The sequence below is a fragment of the Protopterus annectens genome, chromosome 9.part0 (assembly GCF_019279795.1).
Source record: "Protopterus annectens isolate FY-2018-M chromosome 9.part0, PAN1.0, whole genome shotgun sequence".
Classification (NCBI taxonomy): Eukaryota; Metazoa; Chordata; order Ceratodontiformes; family Protopteridae; genus Protopterus; species Protopterus annectens.
The window spans coordinates 301181708-301205894 of NC_056743.1; the positions used below are offsets into that span (position 1 = coordinate 301181708).

At 39.2% G+C, this 24187-nt stretch overlaps 1 protein-coding gene across 2 annotated transcripts; it reads right to left on the bottom strand.

Annotated features, from left to right (window-relative positions):
• Positions 1–597: 597 nt before the first annotated feature.
• POLR2L (RNA polymerase II, I and III subunit L) lies at positions 598–19357 on the bottom strand. 2 transcript variants are annotated; one of them, XM_044082885.1, is made up of 3 exons: positions 19220–19357; positions 11954–12056; positions 598–957 (listed from the first exon to the last, which is right to left on the bottom strand). In XM_044082885.1, exons 2-3 carry the CDS (start codon positions 12046–12048, stop codon positions 849–851), a joined length of 204 nt encoding a protein of 67 aa, XP_043938820.1. In that variant the 5' UTR covers positions 12049–12056; positions 19220–19357; the 3' UTR covers positions 598–848. The 2 variants fall into 2 exon arrangements, with proteins under 2 accessions (XP_043938820.1, XP_043938821.1); XM_044082886.1 differs by having other exon boundaries at positions 11954–12053; positions 19220–19332.
• Between the last annotated feature and the right edge of the window lie 4830 nt (positions 19358–24187).

Below are 24187 nucleotides of genomic sequence, written 5' to 3' on the forward strand. Positions count from 1 at the left end.
AGATGCATGTCTTTTGAATGTGGGAAGAAACCGGAGAAAACACATGCAAACTTTGCACAGAAGGCACCCCAGCCAAGAATCTTAACAGGAGAACCTCTTGCTGTGAGATGACAACGTTACCTGCTGCACCACTGTGCACCTTAATCCACTTAAATTTACACTGCATATACAAGTTTCTGGGAGTTAATATATTCATGTCCTGTACTTGCCTAGCCTCAGTTAATGGTCTTGTTCATCTCCTAAGCATAATCAGTGAAACCTTACTTACCCATCCACTTTAGGCCTCTCACAGAATACTGCAACTGATTTACTTTAAAGTGATGCCCAACATGTGTACTCAACTTTGAGCCTACATTAATCTCACTGATGCAGTGTACAGACTTGTGGCACCTTCAGTTCAGACTGTCTTTGTGTCAGTATTTCTACTATCCCCCATTTATACAAGTCCCTCCTCTGTGTCCTTAGCTATGAACCAAGTACACACACTACTGTTAACGTCTATGGTTTCAAAAACACTACTGTTCATGTCTAGTCTTTCAAAAACATTGCTGCTTCATATTAATGTATGAGGGGTGAAGAGAGGTCACAGTACCAAACTTTCTACAAAAAATGTCTTTATTTATACATCCAACTCATACACGAGAGTATATTGCACATCAAAACCTTAAAAAATCAGTACAAACACTGAGTTTAGACAAATTAAAAATGTTAACAGGATTACACATGACAAAAATGGGCTCTGGTTTTGGAATGACTTGATTTTTAGCCCTTTTAGTTGTTTTTGTGTACTCAAAAAATGTCCCATCATTTCACCCAGTTTGCTTGGCAGCCAAAAGGGAAGTGGTGCTCTACTTTTCCAGGGGGGCATAGTTCAGAAGTTTTTCAATGAGATCAACGTGAGCTAGCAACATTCTGCGACAGCAGTATCTCTTTAAGCCAAGGGCATCCAAAGCATCACTAGAAGAAAGAAAAAAAAAAAAAAAAAACTGTTAAGAGTGGGAAAATCACACCAATCATTGTTGCTTTCGTATAAACTTCTGAAGCATAATTATATTCTAATGGTCTGTATTAACACTGCAATCCTGTATAATTATGAAAACTGACAGATTATCTGAAGGAAAGCTATGCAAATGTATCAGTACATGGAGGGTGGCCTAATGGTTAAGGTGTTTGCCTTACAAACACAAGGTGCAGGGTTTGAGTCTCACAAGGGATAATTGGCTAAGCTTAAAATGGCTCGCAAGGGCAGTTAGCTTAGTAAAAATCTATGAATCTATGAATCTATGAATCAAATATCAGATAATAGCAAGGTGGGGGAGAGAATGTAGTGTGGTGGTGGTTTTAGTTCAGCTGGTGTTAGCAGCAGTCATTTATATTATAGTAATCTCTGCCCAAAGTAATTTAAGCGTGCATTTTAACTGATCAGTCCAAATTACCTACTGTCTAATGACTACACCACTTGACCACTATATTACTTGAAACCTATACAGAAATGTGATGCATTTACATTTCAACACACCCTCACGTGTGTGGGGGTTGCACTGAAACATGCTTGCCTCGGCCCAAGGGCCTACGTAAGCCTAGCCAGCAAGGTTCCATGGTTTACGCCACCCAAGAAAGTTTTCCTGTGCCACTGTCTAGCAGAGACATAGAAGTGATCCCCAGGGTGGATTTCCCATCCACTCATCAAGATTTTTCTTTAAGGGTGCTAAATGAACTTTATTTATTTTATTTTACATTTGTTAACCGGGCTAGTCTAACTGGATATATTTCCATTTTCAGCAGAGGCCCGGGGAGAAAAGCTCCACATAAAAAGGTAAGAGATATATCATGAGCACAAATAACAGATTACAGACTGGTAGGACTTAGACAATGAATATTGTTACCCAAAAAAGAATAGGACTTAAAAAATTTCTAGACAATATGGAAAAGAGTCATAGCCAATAAGGAGGAGAAATATGTGGGAGAAGTACGTAAGGTGGAAAAGGAAGCTTAGGGGAGATAGGAGGAGGCACAACAGTATAGGGAGAGAAAAGAGGAGGCACAACAGTATAGGGAGAGAAGAGGGTTAAGTAGGGAACCAACATTTAATCAGGATTAGAGCAGGGACACATCCAGTGGCTTTTAAGGTATGTTCTGAGTTTTTGTTTAAACAGAATAGTAGATGCAATGGAAGTAAGTTCGGTAGGAAGTTGATTCCAGTGTTTACCCATGGAATTTGAGAAGAGGGAGTCACCAGCTAGGTTATTAGATTTGGTTAGGGTAACTAGCAGTTTGCTTGATGAGCGGAGTGAGTTCAGATTAGAATATGGGGTTAAGAGGTTAGAAAGTATAGGTGTGTTATGAGATTGGTAGAAAGCTCTTTGGACAAACGTAAGTTGGGAAAGAAGTAGCATGTTTGTCAGTTCAAGCCAGTTCAGTTGCAGCAGATTCAGACAGTGGTGAGTTCTGAAAGGCTTACCAGTAACAAATCTAGCTATATTATTGTAGGTGGTAGACAGTTTGGAAAGATTGTTTTTCTTGAGGTTAGTATAGATGGGTGAAGCATAGAGAAGAGTGGAAATGAGATGAGAGTGGGCAAGAGTAGTTTTGGCTGGGGGGGGTTAAGAAAGTCTTAATTCTATAGAGAGAGCCAAGTTTCCCCGTTTACACATTTAATGGTATTATTGATATGACAGTCAAAGGTAAGATTGTTGTCAATTGTGACACCTAGCAGTTTGGTAGTAGGGTCAGGTGATATAATGGTTCCATTGTTAGATAAGATAGTGAAATCTAATGTTGGGGATCTGGTAGTAGGCTTAAAGAGTAAGAGTTTGTTTTTTTTTTTGCGTTTAGGAGTAGGCAACGTTTTAAGAACCAAGTTTCGACTTTGGAAAATACAGCTTGAGTATTAGTTTGAAGTTCGGAAATAGATTTAGCAGAGCAAATTAGTGTGGAGTCATCAGCATATTGTATACAAGTAGCCTGGGGAATAGCTACTTGTAGGTCATTTATAAAGAGGGAGAAAAGAAGAGGTCCAAGAATAGAGCCTTGGGGGACCCCAAGTGAGATTGGGAGAAGAGATGAGAGCTCCTTATCCCAGAGGACGGCCTGTTTCCCGTTAGTGAGATAGGAACTAAACCAGTGGACAGCCTTAGCTTCTAAGGAAAGAGATTCGAGAATTTTTAAGAGGAGAGAGTGGTTGACCATGTCAAAGGCTTTGGACAGGTCAATAAAGAGAGCTGAAGACAGGATGTTATTATTACGATTCTTGTTAATAAAGTCTGTGAAGGAGAGGAGAGCGGTGGTTGTGCTATGAAAAGGCCTAAAGCCATGTTGACAGTTAGTAAGAATGTTGTTTTTTATTAAGTGGTTCATTAACTGATGGTGAACACATTTTTCCATGATCTTTGCGAGTGGGGATAAGAGAGCTATGGGTCTATAATTAGAATAATCATAGGAGTTCCCCCTTTATGTAAGGGTATGATGTGAGAGATTTTCCAGATATCGGGTATGGTTTCTTCATTTACAGTTCTATTAATGAGAATGGATATAGGATAGGCTATTTCAGAGGCTGCTTTTTGAAGGAATTCAGATGGAAGTTGGTCTGCTGAGGGGGAGCATGGTTTGAGTTTGTGGATACATTTCAGAATAAAGGAAGTGGAGATGGGTTGTAGCCTAAAGGTTGGTAGCTTGAAGGATGCAAGGTCAGGGATGTTAGTGTTGTCACTAGAGAGATGAGAGGCCAAGGAATTAATAGTATCGATAAAGAATGAGTTGAAAGTATTGGCCGTATCAAGGGCGGAATTCTTTTCAGATCCGGAAGGGGATGGAGTGGTAGTCTGTCCAGGGTGAAGAAGTTTATTTAGGGTTGACCAGAATTTTTGAGGGTTATTATGATTTGCTTGCTGGAGATTACTATAATAACTCCTTTTATCAGAGAAGATAGCTTTTTTGGTAATGTTTCTTAGGTGCCTAAAAGTCTGATGGTCTATTGGAGATTTGCTAGTTCGCCATTTTGTCCAAGATTTGTTTCTAAGTAACATTTTTTGTCGTGTATCTTTAGATAGCCAAGGGGCAGGTTTAGATTTAATTCGGATGGAGCGTTTTGGTGCATGATTATCTAAAATTGTTAGGAATGTGGTATTGAAGTATAGGACAGCTTCTTCAAGAGGAAGTGTCTTTAGTGGGTTCCAGTTACAGGCATTTAGTTCACTTTTAAATTGAGTAGGGTTGAATCGTTTAAGATCGCGTAGGGTCCTATAGATAGGAGAATTGTTAGAGGCATTTTTTTGTCTTATAATATAGGTTAGTTTGTGATCACTAAAGTCATCAGGTAGTGTTCCAGATTGATATTTTAGTAGAGGTTTGTTAACGAGAATCCAATCAAGAATACTTTCTTTGTTGTTAGATTTGTTTATCCTAGTAGAGGTGTCTATTGTCTGCGTAAAGCCATGGAGGTTAATATGAGAAGCTGGGTTGTTAGTGTTTAATGGGGACCAGTCAAGGTTAAGGTCTCCAAGTATTATGGTTTCTTGTGGGTAGGTGGAGGTGGCCCAACTGAGGACATTTTCTATGGTAGTAGAGTTATTTCCAGGAGGTAGATAAATACAGATAATATAGATAGATTTTTTCGGGTTTAGTTGAAGCTTAGAGATGAGAAGTTCAGTCTTGGTAATGTCCAGGTTATCATAGGGTACTAATGTTACATTTAGTTCAGTTTTGAATAATATTGCCACTCCTCCTCCTTTTTTAGTTTTGCGGTCGAGTCTCAAGATGTTGTAACCTGGGGGAATAATTTCATTATCTGTAGTAAAGGGTTTTAGCCAGGTTTCAGTTAAACAGAGAATATCAAAGGAGTGGTGTTCAAGAAGGGAGTGGAGATGGGTGATTTTGTTATTGACACTTCGTATATTAAGGTGCCCTATGAGTAGAGTATTTGCATTGGAGGTTGGTATTAGTAGGGAAGAGTTTAGTGTAACAGGTATAGTGTCAGATGTAGAGGCTAAGGGCCCTGGGTTTGGGTGAATGTCCCCATCTGCCAAGATGGAGTGGTTATATTTGAGGTAAGCTTTATTAGAAAAGTTCAGTAAGTATTTTAGTTTCCTAAGCAAGAGATTCTGAATTTTAATATGAGACAGCCTATGATATCTGGCTAGAAGGTAGCTAGGGGTAGATGTAATATTTAAATGTGTAAATTTTAGGCTTTCGAAATCAAAGGCTGTATGTTTGGGAGAGTAGTTGAGGTGGTAATTAAGGTGGGATTCATAAAAGGTCAGGAAGTAGGGTAGTGTGAGAGCAAGAGAAGTACTCAGTAGAAGTGTTAGCTTTAACAGAGTAGTTTCTGTTACAGAGGTCTTAGATGAAGTTTTGTAAGCTTTGATGGACATGTTGAGGTGAGAAAGAAAGGAAAAAGCAAAGGAATTAGACTCAGATTATAGAATAAGTAAGACAGGTTAGATGGATAGGTTAAAGTAAATATTTATCTTTTTTATATCTTTTCAATAACTTTGCTCGACACAGATGGGTAGCTTGTTCCAGAGTATAGGAAGTCTCTGGGACAGGAATCTATCCCTCCAGCATGCCTGTTTACTGTGATGACAAGGTTTAGGTCCCTAGAGTGTGTAGCTCGGAGGGATTGGGATTTCTTTAGGTGTAGCATGTCCAACAGCTCTGGGTTTAACATAGCTTTATATGTTAGGCCGAGATCACCTCGGTCCCTAGAGTGTGTAGCTCGGAGGGATCGGGATTTCTTTAGGTGTAGCATGTCCAACAGCTCTGGGTTTAACATAGCTTTATATGTTAGGCCGAGATCACCTCTGAGTATGCGATATGTTACGGAGTAAAGCTGGAGTTTTTTTGAGGCGGTCAGTGTAGGGTATTTCTTTGAGGCCAGTAATCCTCTGTGAGGAACTTCTGTGGCCTTTCCAGCTGCTGCAAATGTCTTGTAAGGTACATTCCAAAAGGGGCGTTAATGGGTCTAATGAGGGACAAGTAGAGGGGAACAATGACAATGAACAAGAAACCCCTCGTTACAAATTAATCAGGGTGAGGCATGACCTATTTTTTTTTTTTAATCCAGTATCAGCTATAAAAATAAACAAATAATATTCTGAATTTATAATTAGTATTACACATATTATAACCAAGCTGGTAATGTAAAGGGATAAAGCCCTGCCTACAGCCCAGCTGATGTGGGTATGAATAGTGGGTGGCTCAGGTGTTTGACAGATGGGCCTGCATGTTCTTGGGGGGGGGGTGTTTGATGACACTCCCTTAGGGGAGGCATGTCCCAAAGAGGGAGTTTACCTCTGACATGACTGTGTATCCTTGGGAGATGGGGCAGGGAATCTGTAGGATAAATACCCCCCCCCCCCCACACACACACACACAAGATGCCCCTTAGGATCCATGATCAGCCTCAGCAATACTAGAGTAAGTCTCGGTGGGGGGGTGCAAGGATATGAACTGGTGGATGTGGGGCACTGACAGGCTGGTGGGGTTATGTCCCAAGGGGACAAAATATAATAAAGACAGACAGCAACAGCTCCTATAAATTTGTACAAAGAAAAACAATCAGTAAAAAGTGGAAGCTACATTACACCATTACTTGCGTAGTCATGGCATTCCAGTAAAAGCAAAAATTTCTCATGTGCCTGATGTAACAATTACATTTTCCTTGGGGGGGGGGGTATTTTACCCATCAACTATGCCCCTTGGTCTGGATGGCCATTCCATTTTTAAGTATTTTGTCATCTCTTAAGTGAGTTTGATTTCACATCCTTTAACTATTTTACTTGCAGATTCAGTTTATAATGTCTTCAGGTGTGGGTTCTAATTGACACATGGGCTGTATATGCCACTCTAGCTCAATGCATGAACATTATGGTGCTAACAGGTTACAAAGCAGGTGCTTTAAGAGGTACTGCTGTGTGTTCTGTAAAAATATGGGAAGCAGTCACACTCCCATTACTAAAACCATTAAGGTAAACTGTTAGTCAACAAATTACAACAGCTACAGTAATGCTTCTTTTGAACATTCTGACTTGAAAATAAATGGAATCAGACTAGGTAACAAAAATAATTACAGAAACTGTGGTCTGGGGGAGGAGTGAGAAACTATAGTTCTTCAACCCACATATCTGGGATTGTAAGTAATTTCAATTAAAAAGGACAGTTGCCTTGAAAATGAAGCCCACAATCTCTAAAAGGAATCAAGTTTTACTTTCCCCAAAACAAATTCAGATGTTCAAAACTGGTAACAAAACGAAAAATGCAAACATTTAATGGCAGCTAGAAAAGCAGAACTGCAGCACGGCTTCAAAGACCTAAACATTTCCAAAAGATTTCAAGTGTGCACATACATAGTTAACTTTCAAGTAAAAGGATGTATACCAAGTAGATGTTGCATTACATGTAGCATATACATTTGCCATCACAAACAGTTTAGATATAAAAGACTACCTTCCCGCACATTACAGCTCTGCTTGTTGAAGCTAGACAAGAATCATATGGTCACAAACATTCAGACTACAAATTATTTTACAAAGAGTGCAACTTCCATCTACAGTTACTGAAATTTCTTACAAGAAAAAAGTTTAGCTTCACAGACAGTAACCAAAATTGGGAAAGCAGAATATCTAAGCCAATCTGCTGTATACAACTCCAATACGCAGCTGCATTTAACAATCAGGTACAGGGGAAAAAAAAAAAAAAAAAAGGACTAAAAAAAATTCTGCTTAAAAAATCAAAGTGGTTAAAAATTCTGGATGACTCAATCCACCAAATTCTAACTGCACTTCCTACTGGCATCAGCACAGTTTAAAAAGGCAGTTTTTATTTATGATTGACAGATTTGGCAGAAGGCCAAACAGACTTCTGAGGTCTGTTTTCCAGGCATGAAATGCATGCTAAAAGAAAGCAACTAAAATGGCCCCTTCCCCAGAGACCACACTGTCATCCAGTTGCACAAGCAAGCTAAATTAGTACAAGTTAATGGAAGGCCTGGAACACATGCTATATTCTTATTTCTTCTTTATATAACCTACAGAATTCAATTTCCTTCATCACTAGGGATCCTCAAAGAATCTACCCAAATCAGAGGTTTATATCATGGAACGGAAATAAAGATAGCTGGAAACTGGAAACATGTTTCACAGTTCTCATGTACCAGAACATCTCCACCTACACCACCAACCCGATTCCTCTTGGCTGTACCCTACGATCAACAATCTCTTGGATGGCAAGTATAAAGATGATGTGCTGTAGTTGAGAAGGAAACATCCTGCAGTGAAAAACTGTGTGTGTGTCCCTCCTCAAGAGAAGAGCTACAAGTGTGGTCTACAGGCACCAGTCTATTTCTGAACTCTGCTGTTGAAGAAGATAAACCCTACCATTGTTCTCTGGCTGGCATTTCAGTTAAAGCCACAACTAAAGGACTTCTGCACAAGGAGAGACATCTAGATGACAAAAAAGTCAAAGTCAAAGCTAATGTGGAATGCCATCTGTTGTGGTACATTATAAACATCTTGGTGCTGTATCTAGTGATTTATTCAACTTTCTGAAGAGTATGACATGAAAAGTGTAATTCTGCTAAGTAGCAGACCTGATCACTTGCAAATAATTGTACCATACTATGCTAGATTTTTTTTCTGATCTGCATGTATGGTTTTGTGAAGACTAATTAGTCTACAAGAGAGAAAATGCAACTTTAACAATGACAGTTTAAAATCTATACCAGAAAACAAGTTATTTTCAAGCATTTCCCCCAAAGGGAATTTTTGCCTTATGTAGAATAGCAGACACATGCAAAATAAATTGAATGACAGTCTGATATTGAGATTTTGGGTGCCTCAGACAAGACGTTAGATTTTTTTTTTTTGTCACTGTAACTGAATGAAGAGGTGAATGACTACTACAGTAAAACGATGAGCCTACGCTCTGTGGTCCAGAACATGGCTACCACAGTAAGTAAAAGTGCTTCTCGCAAAAGTTTGGTAACAGCAACATTTAAAAGGCACTCCTTGGGATCTTCAGTCACAGTATCTTAGGAGCTATGGCTGTATTCAGCACTGGCTCAACATGCAACACAATCCCCAACCAGCTGCTGCAAGTCTTGGAACATGTGGCAAACCTTGACTGCTAGGAACCTATTACTGGCAAGTGAGAAACGTTGAGCTTGTTCAGGAGGCAAATTAGTCTGCCCAGGTAGAACCTGCAGTTGATTACAAATAGTTACAATGCATCCACCACCACACAATGGCTGCTCTTCACAGAGCAGACAGAAACTTATTAAACACCACTGCCATAAGTTTTCAGGAGACAAAAACAGGTATAAATTAGGTACTGTGACAAGTGAAGGGTAAGCTACAAAATGTACTAACCACATTTCTAGTATATAAATATACAGCAAACACCATATGTAAAGAAAATTCTTTCCAAAGTCAATAGTCCATCAGGCAGAGACAGTGTTATACAAGACAAGAGTTCACTAGAACTTGAGTAGGAACTTCATATGGAAAGGCCTTGGGAGAGGTCCTGAAGAACCTGCTACAAGAATTTAGACCTAGTAGGGAAAGCATATTTTCAAATTCTCTAACTGAAAGCCATTGTTATGACTGTAGCTGCTGTACATCCACCTGAATACTTTCTGAATCTGGAAAATGTAAGGGCTTGCTTTAATGGCAAACCCCACATACAGGAAAAAACATCTAAATACCAAACTTTGACCAGTATAGGGTAATCCTCAGCGAGCAAGCAGGCAGCTGCCCACTCATGAGTCTCTTGGCTGACTACATTTGCAAGTAGACAGTCTCCACAGCAGTGCCTTTGCTGCAGAAGAATGTGTAACAGCATGGCTGTGAAATGGTAACAGATTCCTATCCAGGATTACAAAAATCTCCTAGCCTTCCTACCAATCTGAACATGAACATGGATATCTTCCAAAAAGTGTAACAAATTCCCTCAACCCAAGCAGAAGCACAAAGGATAGAGGTCTGATAATGATAAACTTCTCTTTCAACTAAAGATCTTTAAGACTCCAGCTTTTCCACTCTGAAAAGAACCTTCCTTAACTACTTCCATGCTGAGCTCTCCTGGTACCAACTGGAAGTCTTCTTTTAAAAGGAGACTTCAAAACTCTGAGGGTGGACATCTTTCACAACAGCAGAATATTTGGAAGAGACGAGGAAGTGGGTTTGGGAAAGTGTGTCAGTCCTTCATTCATATACTTAAACTTGTAAATTTGGTAACTCAGTGAGTACGCTGGCCCTAGGAACCTCTTCAAACATGACTTGTACAAACAAGATACTCATTACAAGAGAGGAAATACAGAACAATAAAATAACATGTAGAAGTTCATTGATCACTACAATAATCATCCATCCACACTGGTAGCTAATCACTCTACCCAGGAAGGAAGAAGAAAGGGACCTAGTAAAAAAAAAAAAAAAAAAAACACTACGGAGTAAGCTTTGGCTAGGAAAGGACTAATGAATTCATGTACTTTCTGGTGGAACAAAACACCCCCCCCCCTTAATAATAATAATAAAAAAAAAAAAAAAAAAAGCTTTTCCTTGTCACTATTCCATGGTAGGCATGTTGCAGGCAAAGTGCAAGTTTGAATGGCTGGGAAGGACTGCATGGCTAAGTTCCAGGAATATTTTGAAAGGGACTTGCCTTACATAAGGCAACTTCTTTTGTTCTCAGGCTCCGACTACGATTGCCTGAAGAATTTACAGGTACCTAATGGGCGATCACATCCCAGACCACAGATGTGAAGGAGGCTGCCACCCTTGTATGAACAGATAAAAAGATGTGCTGTACCTCGGAAGCCAACCACCTGAAATGTAATAATGTAAAACCGCACATTTGCCTACCTCAGGCACCATGTACCCATATTTGAGACCAGGATAGTGCATCGGGAAGCAATTCAACCCTACACCTAAACATTATCAAGTATATACTGAAACAATTTGGGAGAACTGTTGCTCTCAAAATGTGCTTTATCCTCATGCACAGCAAAAAAGATGTGAAGGACGATGCTGCTGCTCTTAATGTACAGGGCAGAGCCACCTAAAGGAGGCAGAGTACAGGTACTGCAACATGCAAAAGCACAGAGGCATCCAAAGTATGTCAAAGAAAGAAATATTTATTGCCACCCACTTTACTTAAAAGGCATCACAATGACTGCCAAGGAGCTTGAGCAGTTGTCTTAATGAGACATTTTCAGACTCGTGTGTGTGTGTGTGTGTGTGTGTACAGGAGCAATACATTGTTCAACTCCTAAGTTTCAGACAGCATCTCTATTTGGACAGGAGGCTGACAATACAAAATAGTTAAACATGCATACAATTTATACAAATCTACCTTGCAGAAGAGCTTGGTACTTCATTCTAGAGTTAATGAAAATAAAACCTACAGTGAGTAAAAATACGCTCGGCATCAGAAATAGAATTATTTTGGGTGGACTATTTACTTATCTGTGGTTTACGACCTTTGTGTAATAGAAAAACCCTACAGCAAATCAAGAAAACACATACATTCTGCCCATTATAAAACTGTAAAATAATTCCATATTTACAAGTAATATAAAAAGGTATGCAGCTCCAATAATTGCTGATTTAGACGATAATCTAATGGAGAGACACAACTAAAATATCAGTGTATTTATATTAATAACAAGGCTAATTTATTAGGGCGGTTTAAAATGGTGTTGAAGCTGCTCTGAATTTGACAGATCAATCATTGAGGAAGTTACTAAACCAATTACCCCATGAAGTTATTTGCAAGCAGTGGCTTCTGCATAGCTGCTGAATCCAAGGATGAACTGTGGACAGAGCTATAATTCACCCACCAACAGAAGATACTAGTTTTCAGCATTAACAGAAGCTCATCAAATGACAGAGGATTTAGATAACAGGAAATCTTGCCTGGAGGGGAAAAAAAAAAAAAAAAAAAAAGACACTGCACTTACCCTTCAGTGTACTCAGCTTGGAGAAGGCCTAGATATGCCTCCCATTTGTTGCCAACAATTTTTCCACATGTGAAGCATCGGACTGGGATTATCATACTTGCTGCTGAATAAAAACAGAAAAAAAAAAGATGAAATAATGGTTTAATAGCGGTTAAACTACTACTATCTAATCTTAGGGCTTTTGGAGCTCGCCTCAGGAAAGGCTACCATTTCAGTCATAAAAGTTAGACCAGTTGCCATATGCAAGCAAATGCAGTCACTAAATGCAAAAATCAAAAACAGCATTTCCTTCAACAAGATCTAGAACAAAAAAAGATTTGAAGGGAAAAAAAAAAAAAACCTCCATCAAAAAACAGACAACACTGCTGTCAAATTTCCTGCCACATGACCAAGGACTCCCATGCATCTCATTACTGTGTACTTGCCTTGTCTTAGTACTTTCTAAGCTACAACAGTGCTCTGAAATTCATCTCTCACCTGGGCAAGGGTAATAAAAGGCATGCCACTGCTACCACCTACCACACATCAATGCAGACTGTATATTATGTCTATTGCAATTACTCCGATATACTACAGCTGTGTCTATTGCAATTACTCCGATATACTACAGCTGTGTCCACAGAAGTTACACATGCACACATCTTTCTGCCACTTAAACACACTATTTTTGACATTTTGCCATCTTCTCCAGGTAGTTTGTACTACATTCCGCTACTTGCAAACAGCAAAAGGAGGATGTGCATGTAACTACCCTTCACAAACTCTGGCTTTAGGTAACAAAATTCCTTTCTTATACAGTTTAAAGATTTTTTTTTTGTGTCGGCTGAAATTAAATTCCAGGAGTCACAGCATGTACTTAACTAGCCAAGAGTTTGGTACAGATACGTCTTTACAGAAATGGACTTTGAAATGGCTGTCTGATGAGTGGAGCTGCTTTGGACTTCTCTACTACTTTATCTCTTGGCAGTAGAATGAATCCCCAACTCTCTAAAAATGAAAAAAAAAAGCTTTAATATACCTTGGCTTCAGTTATATTTACAGATGTCTGCTGGAATGAAAAAAAAAGTGAACAGGGCCTCTGACATCTGCTTCAATCTCTGACAAGATTAACAAAAAATTCAAATCACACTATCCCTAACAAAAGTCATCAGGTAATAACGATTCTCCTTCTCTGCAAGATAGGAAGAATTTTCAGAAATCAGACAGGTATTTGATGCTTATGGAATCTACAAAGTACCCACAAACTACCACATAGGTGGTATTCCCCTAAATACAGAAGACGTAATAAGGGATCTGGGGACCCAAGTAGATCGTAATCTCTCCTTTGATAATCACATCGTCAAAGTGGTTAGAAAATCCTTCTATGTGGCCCACCTAATCACAAAAGGGTTTGCATCCAGATAAAAAAAAAAAAAAAAAAGTGCCCCTCTCCTCATCACTCAGACCCATCAGAGAGTACAACACCCCATTTGGGATGTACCTTACAAGACACCTGCAACAACTGGAAAGACCACAAAAGTACCTCACCAAGAGGATCACTGGCCTCAAACAGATGCCCTATGCAGCTCGACTGAAGAAACTCCGGCTATACTCTTGTTGCATACCGCCTACTCAGAGGTAATCTCTGCCTGACATACAAGGCCATGCCCAACCCAGAATTGATGGACATGCTCCACCTAAAGAAAACCATATCCCCTCGAACCACATGCTCTTAGGGATGTGAACCTCACCACAACAATAAATAGGATGTGCTGGAGGGATAGATTCCTGTCCCAGAGACTTCCCATGCTCTGAAACAAGATTCCAATCTACATTAGGCAGAGCTCCTCGCTAACCCTCAGGAGAAACCTTGATGAGCGGATGGGAAACAGGGGATCACTGCAGTGGCTCTGCTGGACAGAGACATAGGGGAACTAGTCTAAGGGGGCAGCGAAAGTCAACACATTCTGGCTAGGCTTATAAATGCCTTTGGGCAGATAGCCTAGCTAGCTAGCACCTACCCATGAACCTACAAATAGGTTTCTCAGAAACTAGACCGTGATTACTATGAGTAGAAGCTCTAAAATAATTTCAATGAACAGAAAGGAAAATTTCAATCTAATACTTTGGCCGGAATTCATTAAGATACTGGCATGTGTACACATCCCAGTACCTTTCTGATTCAGCAACTACCTTAATACAGGGTTGCGTGGTGCTCTAACATGAAGATGAGCAGTAGTGTGCAGGACTGGCTCTGTGGCCGTGCTGAATGCTAATGAGGCATTCTAGGAGGAAGAGGGATATGCTAACTAGATGTATTCCGTCTCTCCCCCAAAACCAATCGTGGAGAGGCACAGGCTAAATAGGCATGTGCTCCCACCCCCAAAAAACTGCATCTACATGGGCATCCCACCTTGTTACAATACTGAACAAGGGCAAAAGGCAGTGTTCAACTACCAGCCATGACCACAGTATGGGTAAAGCCACCAGACAGCAGGGAGAACATACTGGAGAAATGCACTAATGACAACTACAGCACTATGGGGATTGGGGGTACTGGGCATTCACCAGACACTAGGTATTACCCCTAACTGCAAGTAATGTAACTGTACCAACAGCAGTATAGGGATCAGGTGGACAGCACTAGACTTCAGGGATACATATGAAACTACAATGCCTTCATGGCACCAACTTCTGGACAGGGACTGGGAAGTAGAAAGAACCACAGGAGGGCACGCAGGTTAATGGTAATTATAGGGACTATTTTATGTATGTATGTGTGTGTGTGTATGTAGAAGAGTGGTGGGGGGTGCCACTGCCAACATTACTGTTGCTATCTGTACACCATGGTACTGTATGCAAGTCAGACAATGAAGTCTTATCTTCTTGGCTAAAATGTCTCTGAACTGCACATTGTGGGAGCAGTGTATTTTTGCACTAGCTGTACAGCTAATGCTAGCCACTTTAATGAATTCCCAGGTGTTATCCTATATTGGAGCTATTTTCCCTGTAATATTTCCTAAGAGCTGTTTAAGTCACGGAAACCCTTCAGTATCTTGCAATTTAATTTTCACCCATTGTCTACATCACTCATGAAGGTTCCACAATTCTTTCCTATTTAAATATAACACTGTTTTAGAAAAGAATTGTCTTAGCTTGCATGACCTAATAAAAATATTCAAGCATAGTGTATCATATCCTGCTAAGGGGCTTCATCGTTTTCCCTGGCAGAAAAAAAGAAGTGAATGACTTTTTGCTAGCTTTAAGGCTTAAGGGAAGGGGATTACTAAGAAGGCTAAACAGATTTTTCTCCCAAAGCAGTAGTGCAGTTACTGTCTTTATTCCGGCAGCACAGTCACCTAAGAAAGTGCTCCCAACTGGACATACCCAGGTAACAGATGCAAGTAAACAGGATCACAGAAACTGCAAAGCAAGCAAGTCATTAAAATCATTAGCACCTCAATACCCACTATCATGCTGTATGTACGTCCCACTTTGTCCAATATAAACTGAGTGTTAAAGTCCAATCAAGTGCTTTGTTCAGTCCACTGTGCGCATGCATATAGCATACTTACACTGCCACGAGAGTATGTCTGTTCCTTTAAACTGCAGTTTGTCAATTCCACATGCACTTATTGTGTGCAAACCAGAGGGGCACTACAGTAGGGACCCCCCCAATGCTGTGGAACCATGGAGTTGGTGTACTGGGGGGGGGGCACACTGGGCCTTGGCAACAAAGTTTTTATTTTAGGGAATTATGTTAACACCTCCATACAGTGGATATAGAAGTTGTACACACCCCTGTTAAAATGCCAGGTTTTTGTAATATAAAAAAACGAGACCACAATAAATCATTTCAAATTTTTTCCCACCTTTAATGTGAAATATAACCTGTACAATTCAATTGAAAAACTGTTGGAAAAATATGAAAAATGGACAATAAAGCTGGTTGCATTAGTGTGCACATCCTTAAACTAATACTTTCGAAGCACCTTTTGATTTAATTACAGCATTCAGTCTTCTTGGGTACACACCTGCCATCAATTAAAGAGACTCTGATTAACCCCAAATAAAGTTCAGCTGTCCTAGTAGCATTTTCCTGCTACAGCAAAAGCCATGGTTCGTCGAGAACTTACAAAGCATCAACGGGATCTCATTGCTGAAAGGTATCAGTTAGGAGAAGGGTACAAAAAAAATTCCGACAGCATTGTATATACCATGGAACACTGAAGACAGTCATCAAAAAGTGGAGAACATATGGGACAACAGTGATGTCATAAACAACTGGACATCCCTCCAAAATAGAAAAGACAAAATGAAAACTGGTCAGGGAGGCTGCCAAGAGACCTACAGCAACACTGAAGGAGCTGCAGGAATTTCTGGCAAGTACCAGTTGTGTACTACATGTGACAACAATCTCCTATGTTTTCCATATGTCTGGACTATGGACTATGGAGTAGGGTTGCAAGACTGAAACATTTTCATACACAGAAAATCATCCAGGTCTGGCTAAAATTTGCAAAAAAATACATAAGTCTCCCAAAAGCATGTCGGAAAATGTGTTATGGTCTGATAAGAATAAGGTTGAACTTTCTGGCCACAATTCCAAAAGGTATGTTTGGCGCAAAACCACTTCGCATCACCAAAAGTACACAATCTCCATGGTGAAGCATGGTGGTGGCAGTATCATGCTTTGGGGTTGCTTTTCTTCAACAGGAACTGACACTTTAATCAAGGTGGAGGAAATTATGAACAGTTCCAAATACCAGTCACTTTTGTCCCAAAACCTTCAGGTGTCTGCTAGAAAGCTGAAGATGAAGAATTTCACCTTTCAACATGACAATGACCCCAAGCATACATCCAAATCAACAAAAGAATGGCTTCACCAGAAACAATTTAAAAAGTTTAGGTATGGGCCAGCAAGAGCTCAGACCTAAATCCAATAGAAAATCTGTGGGGCGACCTGAAGAGGGTTCTGCACAAGAGATGTCTTCACAATCTGACAGATTGAGCACTTTTACAAGTAAGAATGGGAAAAAATTGCAAGTCAAGATGTGCTATGCTGATACTCCTACCCAAGAAGGCTGAATGCTGTAATTAAATCAAAGTGTGCTTCAGAGTATTAGTTTAAGGGTGTGTACACTCATGCAACCAGCTTATAACTTTTTATTTTTTATATATTATTTTCCTTAACAGATTTGTTTTATTCAATTGAATTGTACGGTTACAGATCATCAGGCTTAACTGGTATTCATATTCCAGGAAATGAGATAAATAAAAAGGAGTTAAGTACAATAGCTACAAATAATCAACACCAACTGTGGGGGGGGGGCATTCAATGTGCATTTAGGATGGAAAAAAAGGCACTGATGACAGACTCCGAAGACATTTCAGAGACCCTTAGTAGTAGCGCTGATCAGTTCTGCCCCACGAAAACAGCTGGACAGCCGCAAGAAGAGGGCTCTAAAAAATCTATCTAGGGACTTACGGTTAGGCTTACCACCTGTCCCACTTTGCGAGGGACAGTCCCTCTATGGGCAGTTGTGTCCTGCAAAAAAATTGAAAAAAATCCCAAATGTCCTGAGATTTTAGGAAGAAATATTTCCTATATTTTATGTAATAGTTGTATAAAACAGTTATTCTGTATCTGAGACACCTAAATGTTATAAGAATCAGAATAAGCAACTAAAATGCTACAAGAATAAGCTTTTATTTAGGAAAAAAAGTGAAGTTCTGTCATTTGTACTGGCCGTAGGTATGTTTTGCCCTGCAAAATCTGATGTTTGTACCAAAAATGTCCCACTTTGGGCATTTGAAAAGGTGGCAACCCTACTTTCGGTATCCCGTGGATGGAGAACCCTTAGCTGTAAAGGTAATCAGGTCAGTACAGCTGCTCTGTCAAGTAAAACAAGTGAAAATAATAGCACCTGATGAACACTGAAAAAGAATGCACCAATTTACTACACGTCTGCTCAAGTATTTACTAGCTGAAACCCACCACATCTGTACATGTACATATAAAACTCTACAAATAATGACAATCATTTGAACAGTACATTGCAAATTTGCAACCATATGGCGGAATAAAAAAATCATTTAAGATAATCCAACGAATCGGTGTACTACGACAAAATGATGTGTTCCAACACCAATCGTGTTACTGTAGTATGTAAACCACGGTTATGCAGGATAACAGGCAGCATAAAGTCTGATGATTATTTACGGTTTTTTTTGTGTATATCTTCTTAATAAACTATCGTTATATCAACTGTTATTCTTTTAAAGGTTATTTGCTATTACTATACGGTTGGATAATAGAAAAACGGACATTTTAGTGCTACACAGCTGCTTCTGTTGCATATACATGGTGCTTAAAGGCTACTGGGTGGTAAACATGTTACCAGATTTTCCCCACTCGCTACCTAAAAGTAACCGTGGTCAAAACACTGTGAAAGGCAACATCATTAACCAAATACAAACAAAAAGTAAGAAATCAAGTTGCACTACAGGCAACCAAATTTGAGAGTGCACAACAGAAACACGAACCCTGCCACAATTCCCAGAAAATTACATTAAGGTGAAAAAGCATGACAGTAAAACAAAGCGATTCAGCATGGTAGGAAGCTATTAAGACATTCAGCACGACAGCCTTACTTTCGGGGTATAGTAAATTCAGAACATACCAACCAGTTTGAAAAATGCAGGGTCAATAGTGGAATATAAAAACTCGAAATTAATTTTCTGTGTTCGCATGTATGTGTACATAAGTTTCCTCCCTTCTCAACTACAATTATTCCCATGAAAAGACAACACTTGGCCAAACGTTAGTCATGTACATACGACTATACAGACGAACAAAATTACACAAGCAACCATTTCCAACTCTACAGGCTTCCACAGGGGAAAAACAACAGTGTGCATAACCCTCAGCCTCCCAGAATTGGTCTTTAACAATCACAGAGAAGAGTCTAAAAGACATTTTATCACTTTTCAGAATAGAAGGTCTGTCCTACGTAGTTGTACTCCATTTATTTAAAAACGCATCCCTTCACCAAGGCTGACTTCAGAAACAGTATCAATATGTAAATCAAAAACAGACCGAAGGGTGAAAAAGGCAGTGGCATACCTCAGATATGGCTATGTGATCGCTGAGACTGATTTACGTCTACTTTATTATTATAACATTTTCATTGACTTTCTTTAAAGCATCGACATTTTAAAACTATTGTCTTCATGCTGAAATCAAGAAAGATATTTCATAAGTTATAAATCCAGTCCAACACTTACCCGAATATGCTGACTTTCACAAAAAACAGTGTACTACAGATTGGAACAATGAGGAATATAAATCCTTGTATAAGCTCTCCACAACGGGGAAATAAAACTTATTGAACCGGAAGTGTAAATGACAAAACGTCAGAGGCCGTGTATACGTCTAAAACATGCGTTTTTCTTATGGAAGGGCGTAGTACAGTTTGAAGTAACAAGTAATTTATGTTTCTTTGTTTATTGAGAATGTCCGACTGGGCAGAAAAGCTCCACAGCGTAGATAATGCTGTAACAGTTTCAAAGCAGAAAGCATACCAGATGCTAAGTCTTTACAGTTATAATTTTAAAATACATTTCAGATTCTTAGTTATTTTACAGGTCCTATTATAAAAAAAACACAGTTATGAAAGTTCAAAACAGCTGAGAGTTGCAGTTATTAGTGAGAAAAGGATGTACAAATAACAAACAAACTGAGATAAAAATGTGATTTAGCTTGCTGCCATGGCAGGAAATGTAGTGGTAGAAGTATTTATTTATTTTATATTTGTTAACCGGGCTAGTCCAACTGGATGAATATCCATTTTCAGTAGAGGCCCGGGGAGATGAGCTCCAATTTGTACAATTTGTTAATACTAACTTAAACATCTAAGCAAACATTGACAAAAAAATAAGAGAAATCTTTTTTAACATTTTTCAGAACTTGAATAGGTAGAAAGCAAGGAAAAGAAAGAAAGAAAAAAAAAGCAGAACTAGGAGTAATAAAATTATAAAAAAGACCCTTGTTCATATATTGTGAGGAAAAAAATATGAGCAAGAGTAGACTTTGAGAAATCTAATTATCTAATAAAATTCGAAAGACTGAGTTTATTAAGGATTACACTGACATAGAAGTCTGAAGTTGAAGGATAAAAGAAAAAAAGTGGGTATAACATCAATTGCTTAAGGCAGAAGTTAGTCAGGATTACAACTAGGGCAAAACCAGTGGTTTTTTTAGGTATATTTTAAGTTTTGGTTTGAAGTTAGTTAGAGAGGAAATAGAGGTAAGATCAGGAGGAAGAAGGTTCCATTTTTTCCCAACAACATTAGAGAAGAGAGCATCGCCTGCTCTGTTGTTGGATTTGCTGGAGGAGATAAGTAGTTTATTTGAGGAGCGTAGGGAGTTAAGATTCAGATAGGGAGTAATAAGGGTAGATAGACTTGGGGTCTTCTTTGGTTGGTAAAGTATTTTGTGGGCCAATGTAATTTGGTTAAACTCAAGTAGATTTTGAAATTCAAGCCAGCCTAGTTGAGAGAGATTCTGGCAATGGTGTGTTCTAAATGGTCGTCCAGTGGCAAATCTAGCAATGCTATTATAAGGTTTAACCAGTTTAGAGAGATTGCTTTTTGAAAGGTGAGTATAGATAGTAGAAGCATATAGAAGTGAGGAGATAAGGTGGGAGTGTGCGATACTTGTTTTAGCTAAAGGAGTGAGGAATGGCTTAATTCTGTATAGGGCACCCATTTTTTTGTTGACTATGTTTACAGTATTGTTGATATGCTCATTGAAAGTAAGGTGGTTGTCAATAGTAACCCCTAATAGTTTTGTTGTTAAGTCAGGTTGTATGTGAGTACCATTATTTGATAGGACAGTGAATTCAGTAAGGGTGTGCTTTTGGGCTGGTGAAAATAGTAGGAGCTTCGTTTTTTGGGGGTTAAGTAGAAGACAGCGTTGAAGAAACCAAGACTCGACTTTATTAAATGCTTCTTGTGTTTTTAGTAAAAGATCAGATGAGGTCTTAGCTGAGCATAAAATTGTCGAGTCATCAGCATATTGTAAACATGTAGTTTGCGGAATAGCTAAGTATAAGTCATTAATGAAAATTGAGAAGAGGAGTGGACCTAAAATAGAGCCCTGAGGGACTCCTAGGGTGACAGGCAGTAGGGGGGATAGTTGATTATCCCATAGGACTGCTTGCTGTCGGTTAGTAAGATAGGCTCTGAACCAGTTTATAGCCTGAGTATCGAATGAGAGGTGTGTGAGAATGTTTATTAATAGCTGGTGATTTACCATATCGAAAGCTTTAGACAGGTCTATAAAGAAAGCTGATGTAAGGATGTTGTTATTTTTGTTATGGTTAATGGAGTTGCAGAAAGACAGTAGGGCGGTTGTAGTACTGTGGTGTGGCCTGAAGCCATGTTGGCAATCAGCTAGCAAATTGTATTGAGTTAGATGGTTAAGTAATTGCTTTTGAATGCATTTTTCCATTATTTTTGCCAATGGGGATAATAGAGCTATCGGGCGATAGAGTGGTCATTAGAGTTCCCTCCTTTATGGAGTGGAATGATGTGAGAGATTTTCCAGATGGTAGGGATTTCTCCCTCGGCAATAGTTCTGTTAATGAGGATGGAAATTGGGTAGGCTATAGCTTTGGCAGCTGTCTGCAAGTATTCTGCTGGTAACTGGTCTGCTGATGGAGTGCAAGGTTTAAATTTTTGGATAAGCCTACAGATATCTTGAGTGGGGACAGTTTGTAATTGAAATATAGGGGCTAAGGTCTTGTTTGTGTTTGGAGGGAATGTAATATCAGGTGAAAGTTGGTTAGCTAGTGCTTGTATAGTTTCTGTGAAGTAGGTATTAAAGGCATTTGCTGTTTGTCTAGGATTTTCTCTCTGACTGCCTGTAGGCTTTGGAGTTTTGGTTTGACCTGGGTGAAGTAGTCTATTGATACTTGCCCCAAATTTTTGTGGGTTATTTTGGTATTTGGTTTGAGTGTTCATGTAAAATTGTTTCTTGTCTAAGAGAATAGCTAGTTTTGTTCTATTTCTCAACTGTTTATAGGTGAGGTGAAGTAAAGCAACTAAATGGAGGAACAAGGAGTAATAAGAGAAGTAAGATATGCCTATTGGTCAGCTAGGCAAGGTTAATGCAGGAGCAGAACCAAGTGTTATTCAGATGTTCTCTCAAAAATTGTTTGAACTTGGTGGTGTTATTGATGTTCAGTATCGCTTAAGGTATTCCAAATTTTGGCTAGTTTGTATGAGTGGAGGGACTCTCCATAACAGTTATTTGACTTAGTGACTTCCAGAAGCAATTTGTTGGATCAGCTTAATGTTCTGTTGCTGGAGTAAGGGACTGCAAGTTTGCTGATGGAAGGACAGTTATCTGGGTGATACAAAGTAGAATAGGTAAGGACCAGCTGATTAAAGGTTAAAAGGTTTGGAAGTTCCAACCAATTCAGCTGGTGTAGGATTTTGCAGTGGTGAGTTCTGGGAGGTTGATTGGAAGCAAATCTGGCTATTTTATAGTAACAAGATTCAAGTTTAAGCCACATTTTCTTAGGCTGGTGAGGGAGGCATATAAAAGTGGATAACAGGTGGGTTCTGCAGATGGCATGTCTAGTGGACTTGGTTAGAAAGGCTTTTATTCTGTAGAAGGAGCCTAGCTTAAAATGGACCTTTGATTACTAGGGTTATCGATAGTGATACCTAGTAACTTTGTATGGTTGACAGGTTTGATGATGGTATTGTTTGAAAAATAAATGTTGAAGGTAGTAGGGCCATTAGTTTTTTTTTTTTTTTTTTTTTTACTATTGGCGAAGAGCATAAGTTTAGTTTTTGAGGGGTTAAGAATTAGTTGTGAGTTGGGAAGGAATTTTTCTATGTCGAGAAAGGATTGCTGAGTTTTATCACAAAGCGAAGACAGGGATTTAGCAGAGCATATAAGGAAGGAATCGTCAGCATATTAAGCTATTGTAGCATGTTGGGTGGCTTTGGAGAGCTGTTTTGTGAAAATAGTGAAAAGAAGAGGACCAAGAATTGACCCTTGATGTACACTGACAGAGACAGATAAAGGGGGTGATAGTCTGTGTTGCCATTTATCTGACTGCTGATGGTTAGTTAGGTAACTAGTGAATCAGGTTATGGTAGGATAAGAGAGGTTGAGTGATGCCAGTTCATCAATGAGTTTTTGATGAGAAACCATATTGACTGCCTTAGAAGGATCAAAGAATATAGAGGAGGTGAGTAAGCCTTTGGTTATGTGATTGTTGACAGTGCTATAAAAGAGATTAGGTCAGTTGTAGTGCTATGTGTAGGCCGAAAGACATGCTGGGTTGGAGATAGTAGTTTGTTTTTCAGGAGATGGTTAAGAAATTGTGTGTAAATACAGTTCTCCAGTATTTTTGCTAAAGGTGGGAGAATGGCAATGTGTCTTAATTAGAAAACTCAGTGGAAGAACCGCCTTTATGAAGAGGGATAACATGGGATGCTTTCCATATTGTAGGCACATATTGTTCTGTAATGAATCTGTTAGTAAGGATTGATATAGGATAGACAATAGCACTTGCAGCAAGTTTAAGATATTCATTGGGCATTTGGTCAGGTCCATGGGAAGGTTCTTTGACTTTTTATAGGAGATTTCTTATATGGTGAGTTTGTATGGGTTGAATGTGAAAGGAGTCTGAGTTTGTTTCTAATGTAACAGGTATAGTTATCTGAGAATTATTGTCATGTTTTACAAGTGATAGTATGGAGTGAATGAAATGGTTGTTAAATTGTGTGGCTATGTTGTCAGTGGAAGCTGTTTTAGTCGGGCTTGGGGTGGTTGCTTGTCCTGGTTTGAGGAGTTGGTTCATGGGTGCCCAGAGTTTTTGGGGTTATTCTGGTGTATTTTTAGGATTGTTGTATTTTGGTGTCTTTTTTGGATTATGTACTAAAGTTTTTTGTCATCTTTGATTTGTTTTTTGGGCCGATTGTGAATTTGTTGGTAGTTTCTGAAAGAGGTTGGACTTTTCAGGAGTAGATGGTCATACCATGCTTTGTCTCTCTGCTTGAGGAGTTTTCTGGTGTTGGACAAAAGCCAAGGTATCTGTCTACATTTTATATGTGTCCTCCTTAGAGGGGCAAGCCTATTTAGGATGGTCAGGAACTGATTGTTGAAGTACTAGACTGCTAGATCGAGGTGGATGTGTTTGAGGGGGGGTCCAATTGACCTGCTTGAGAAGAGTG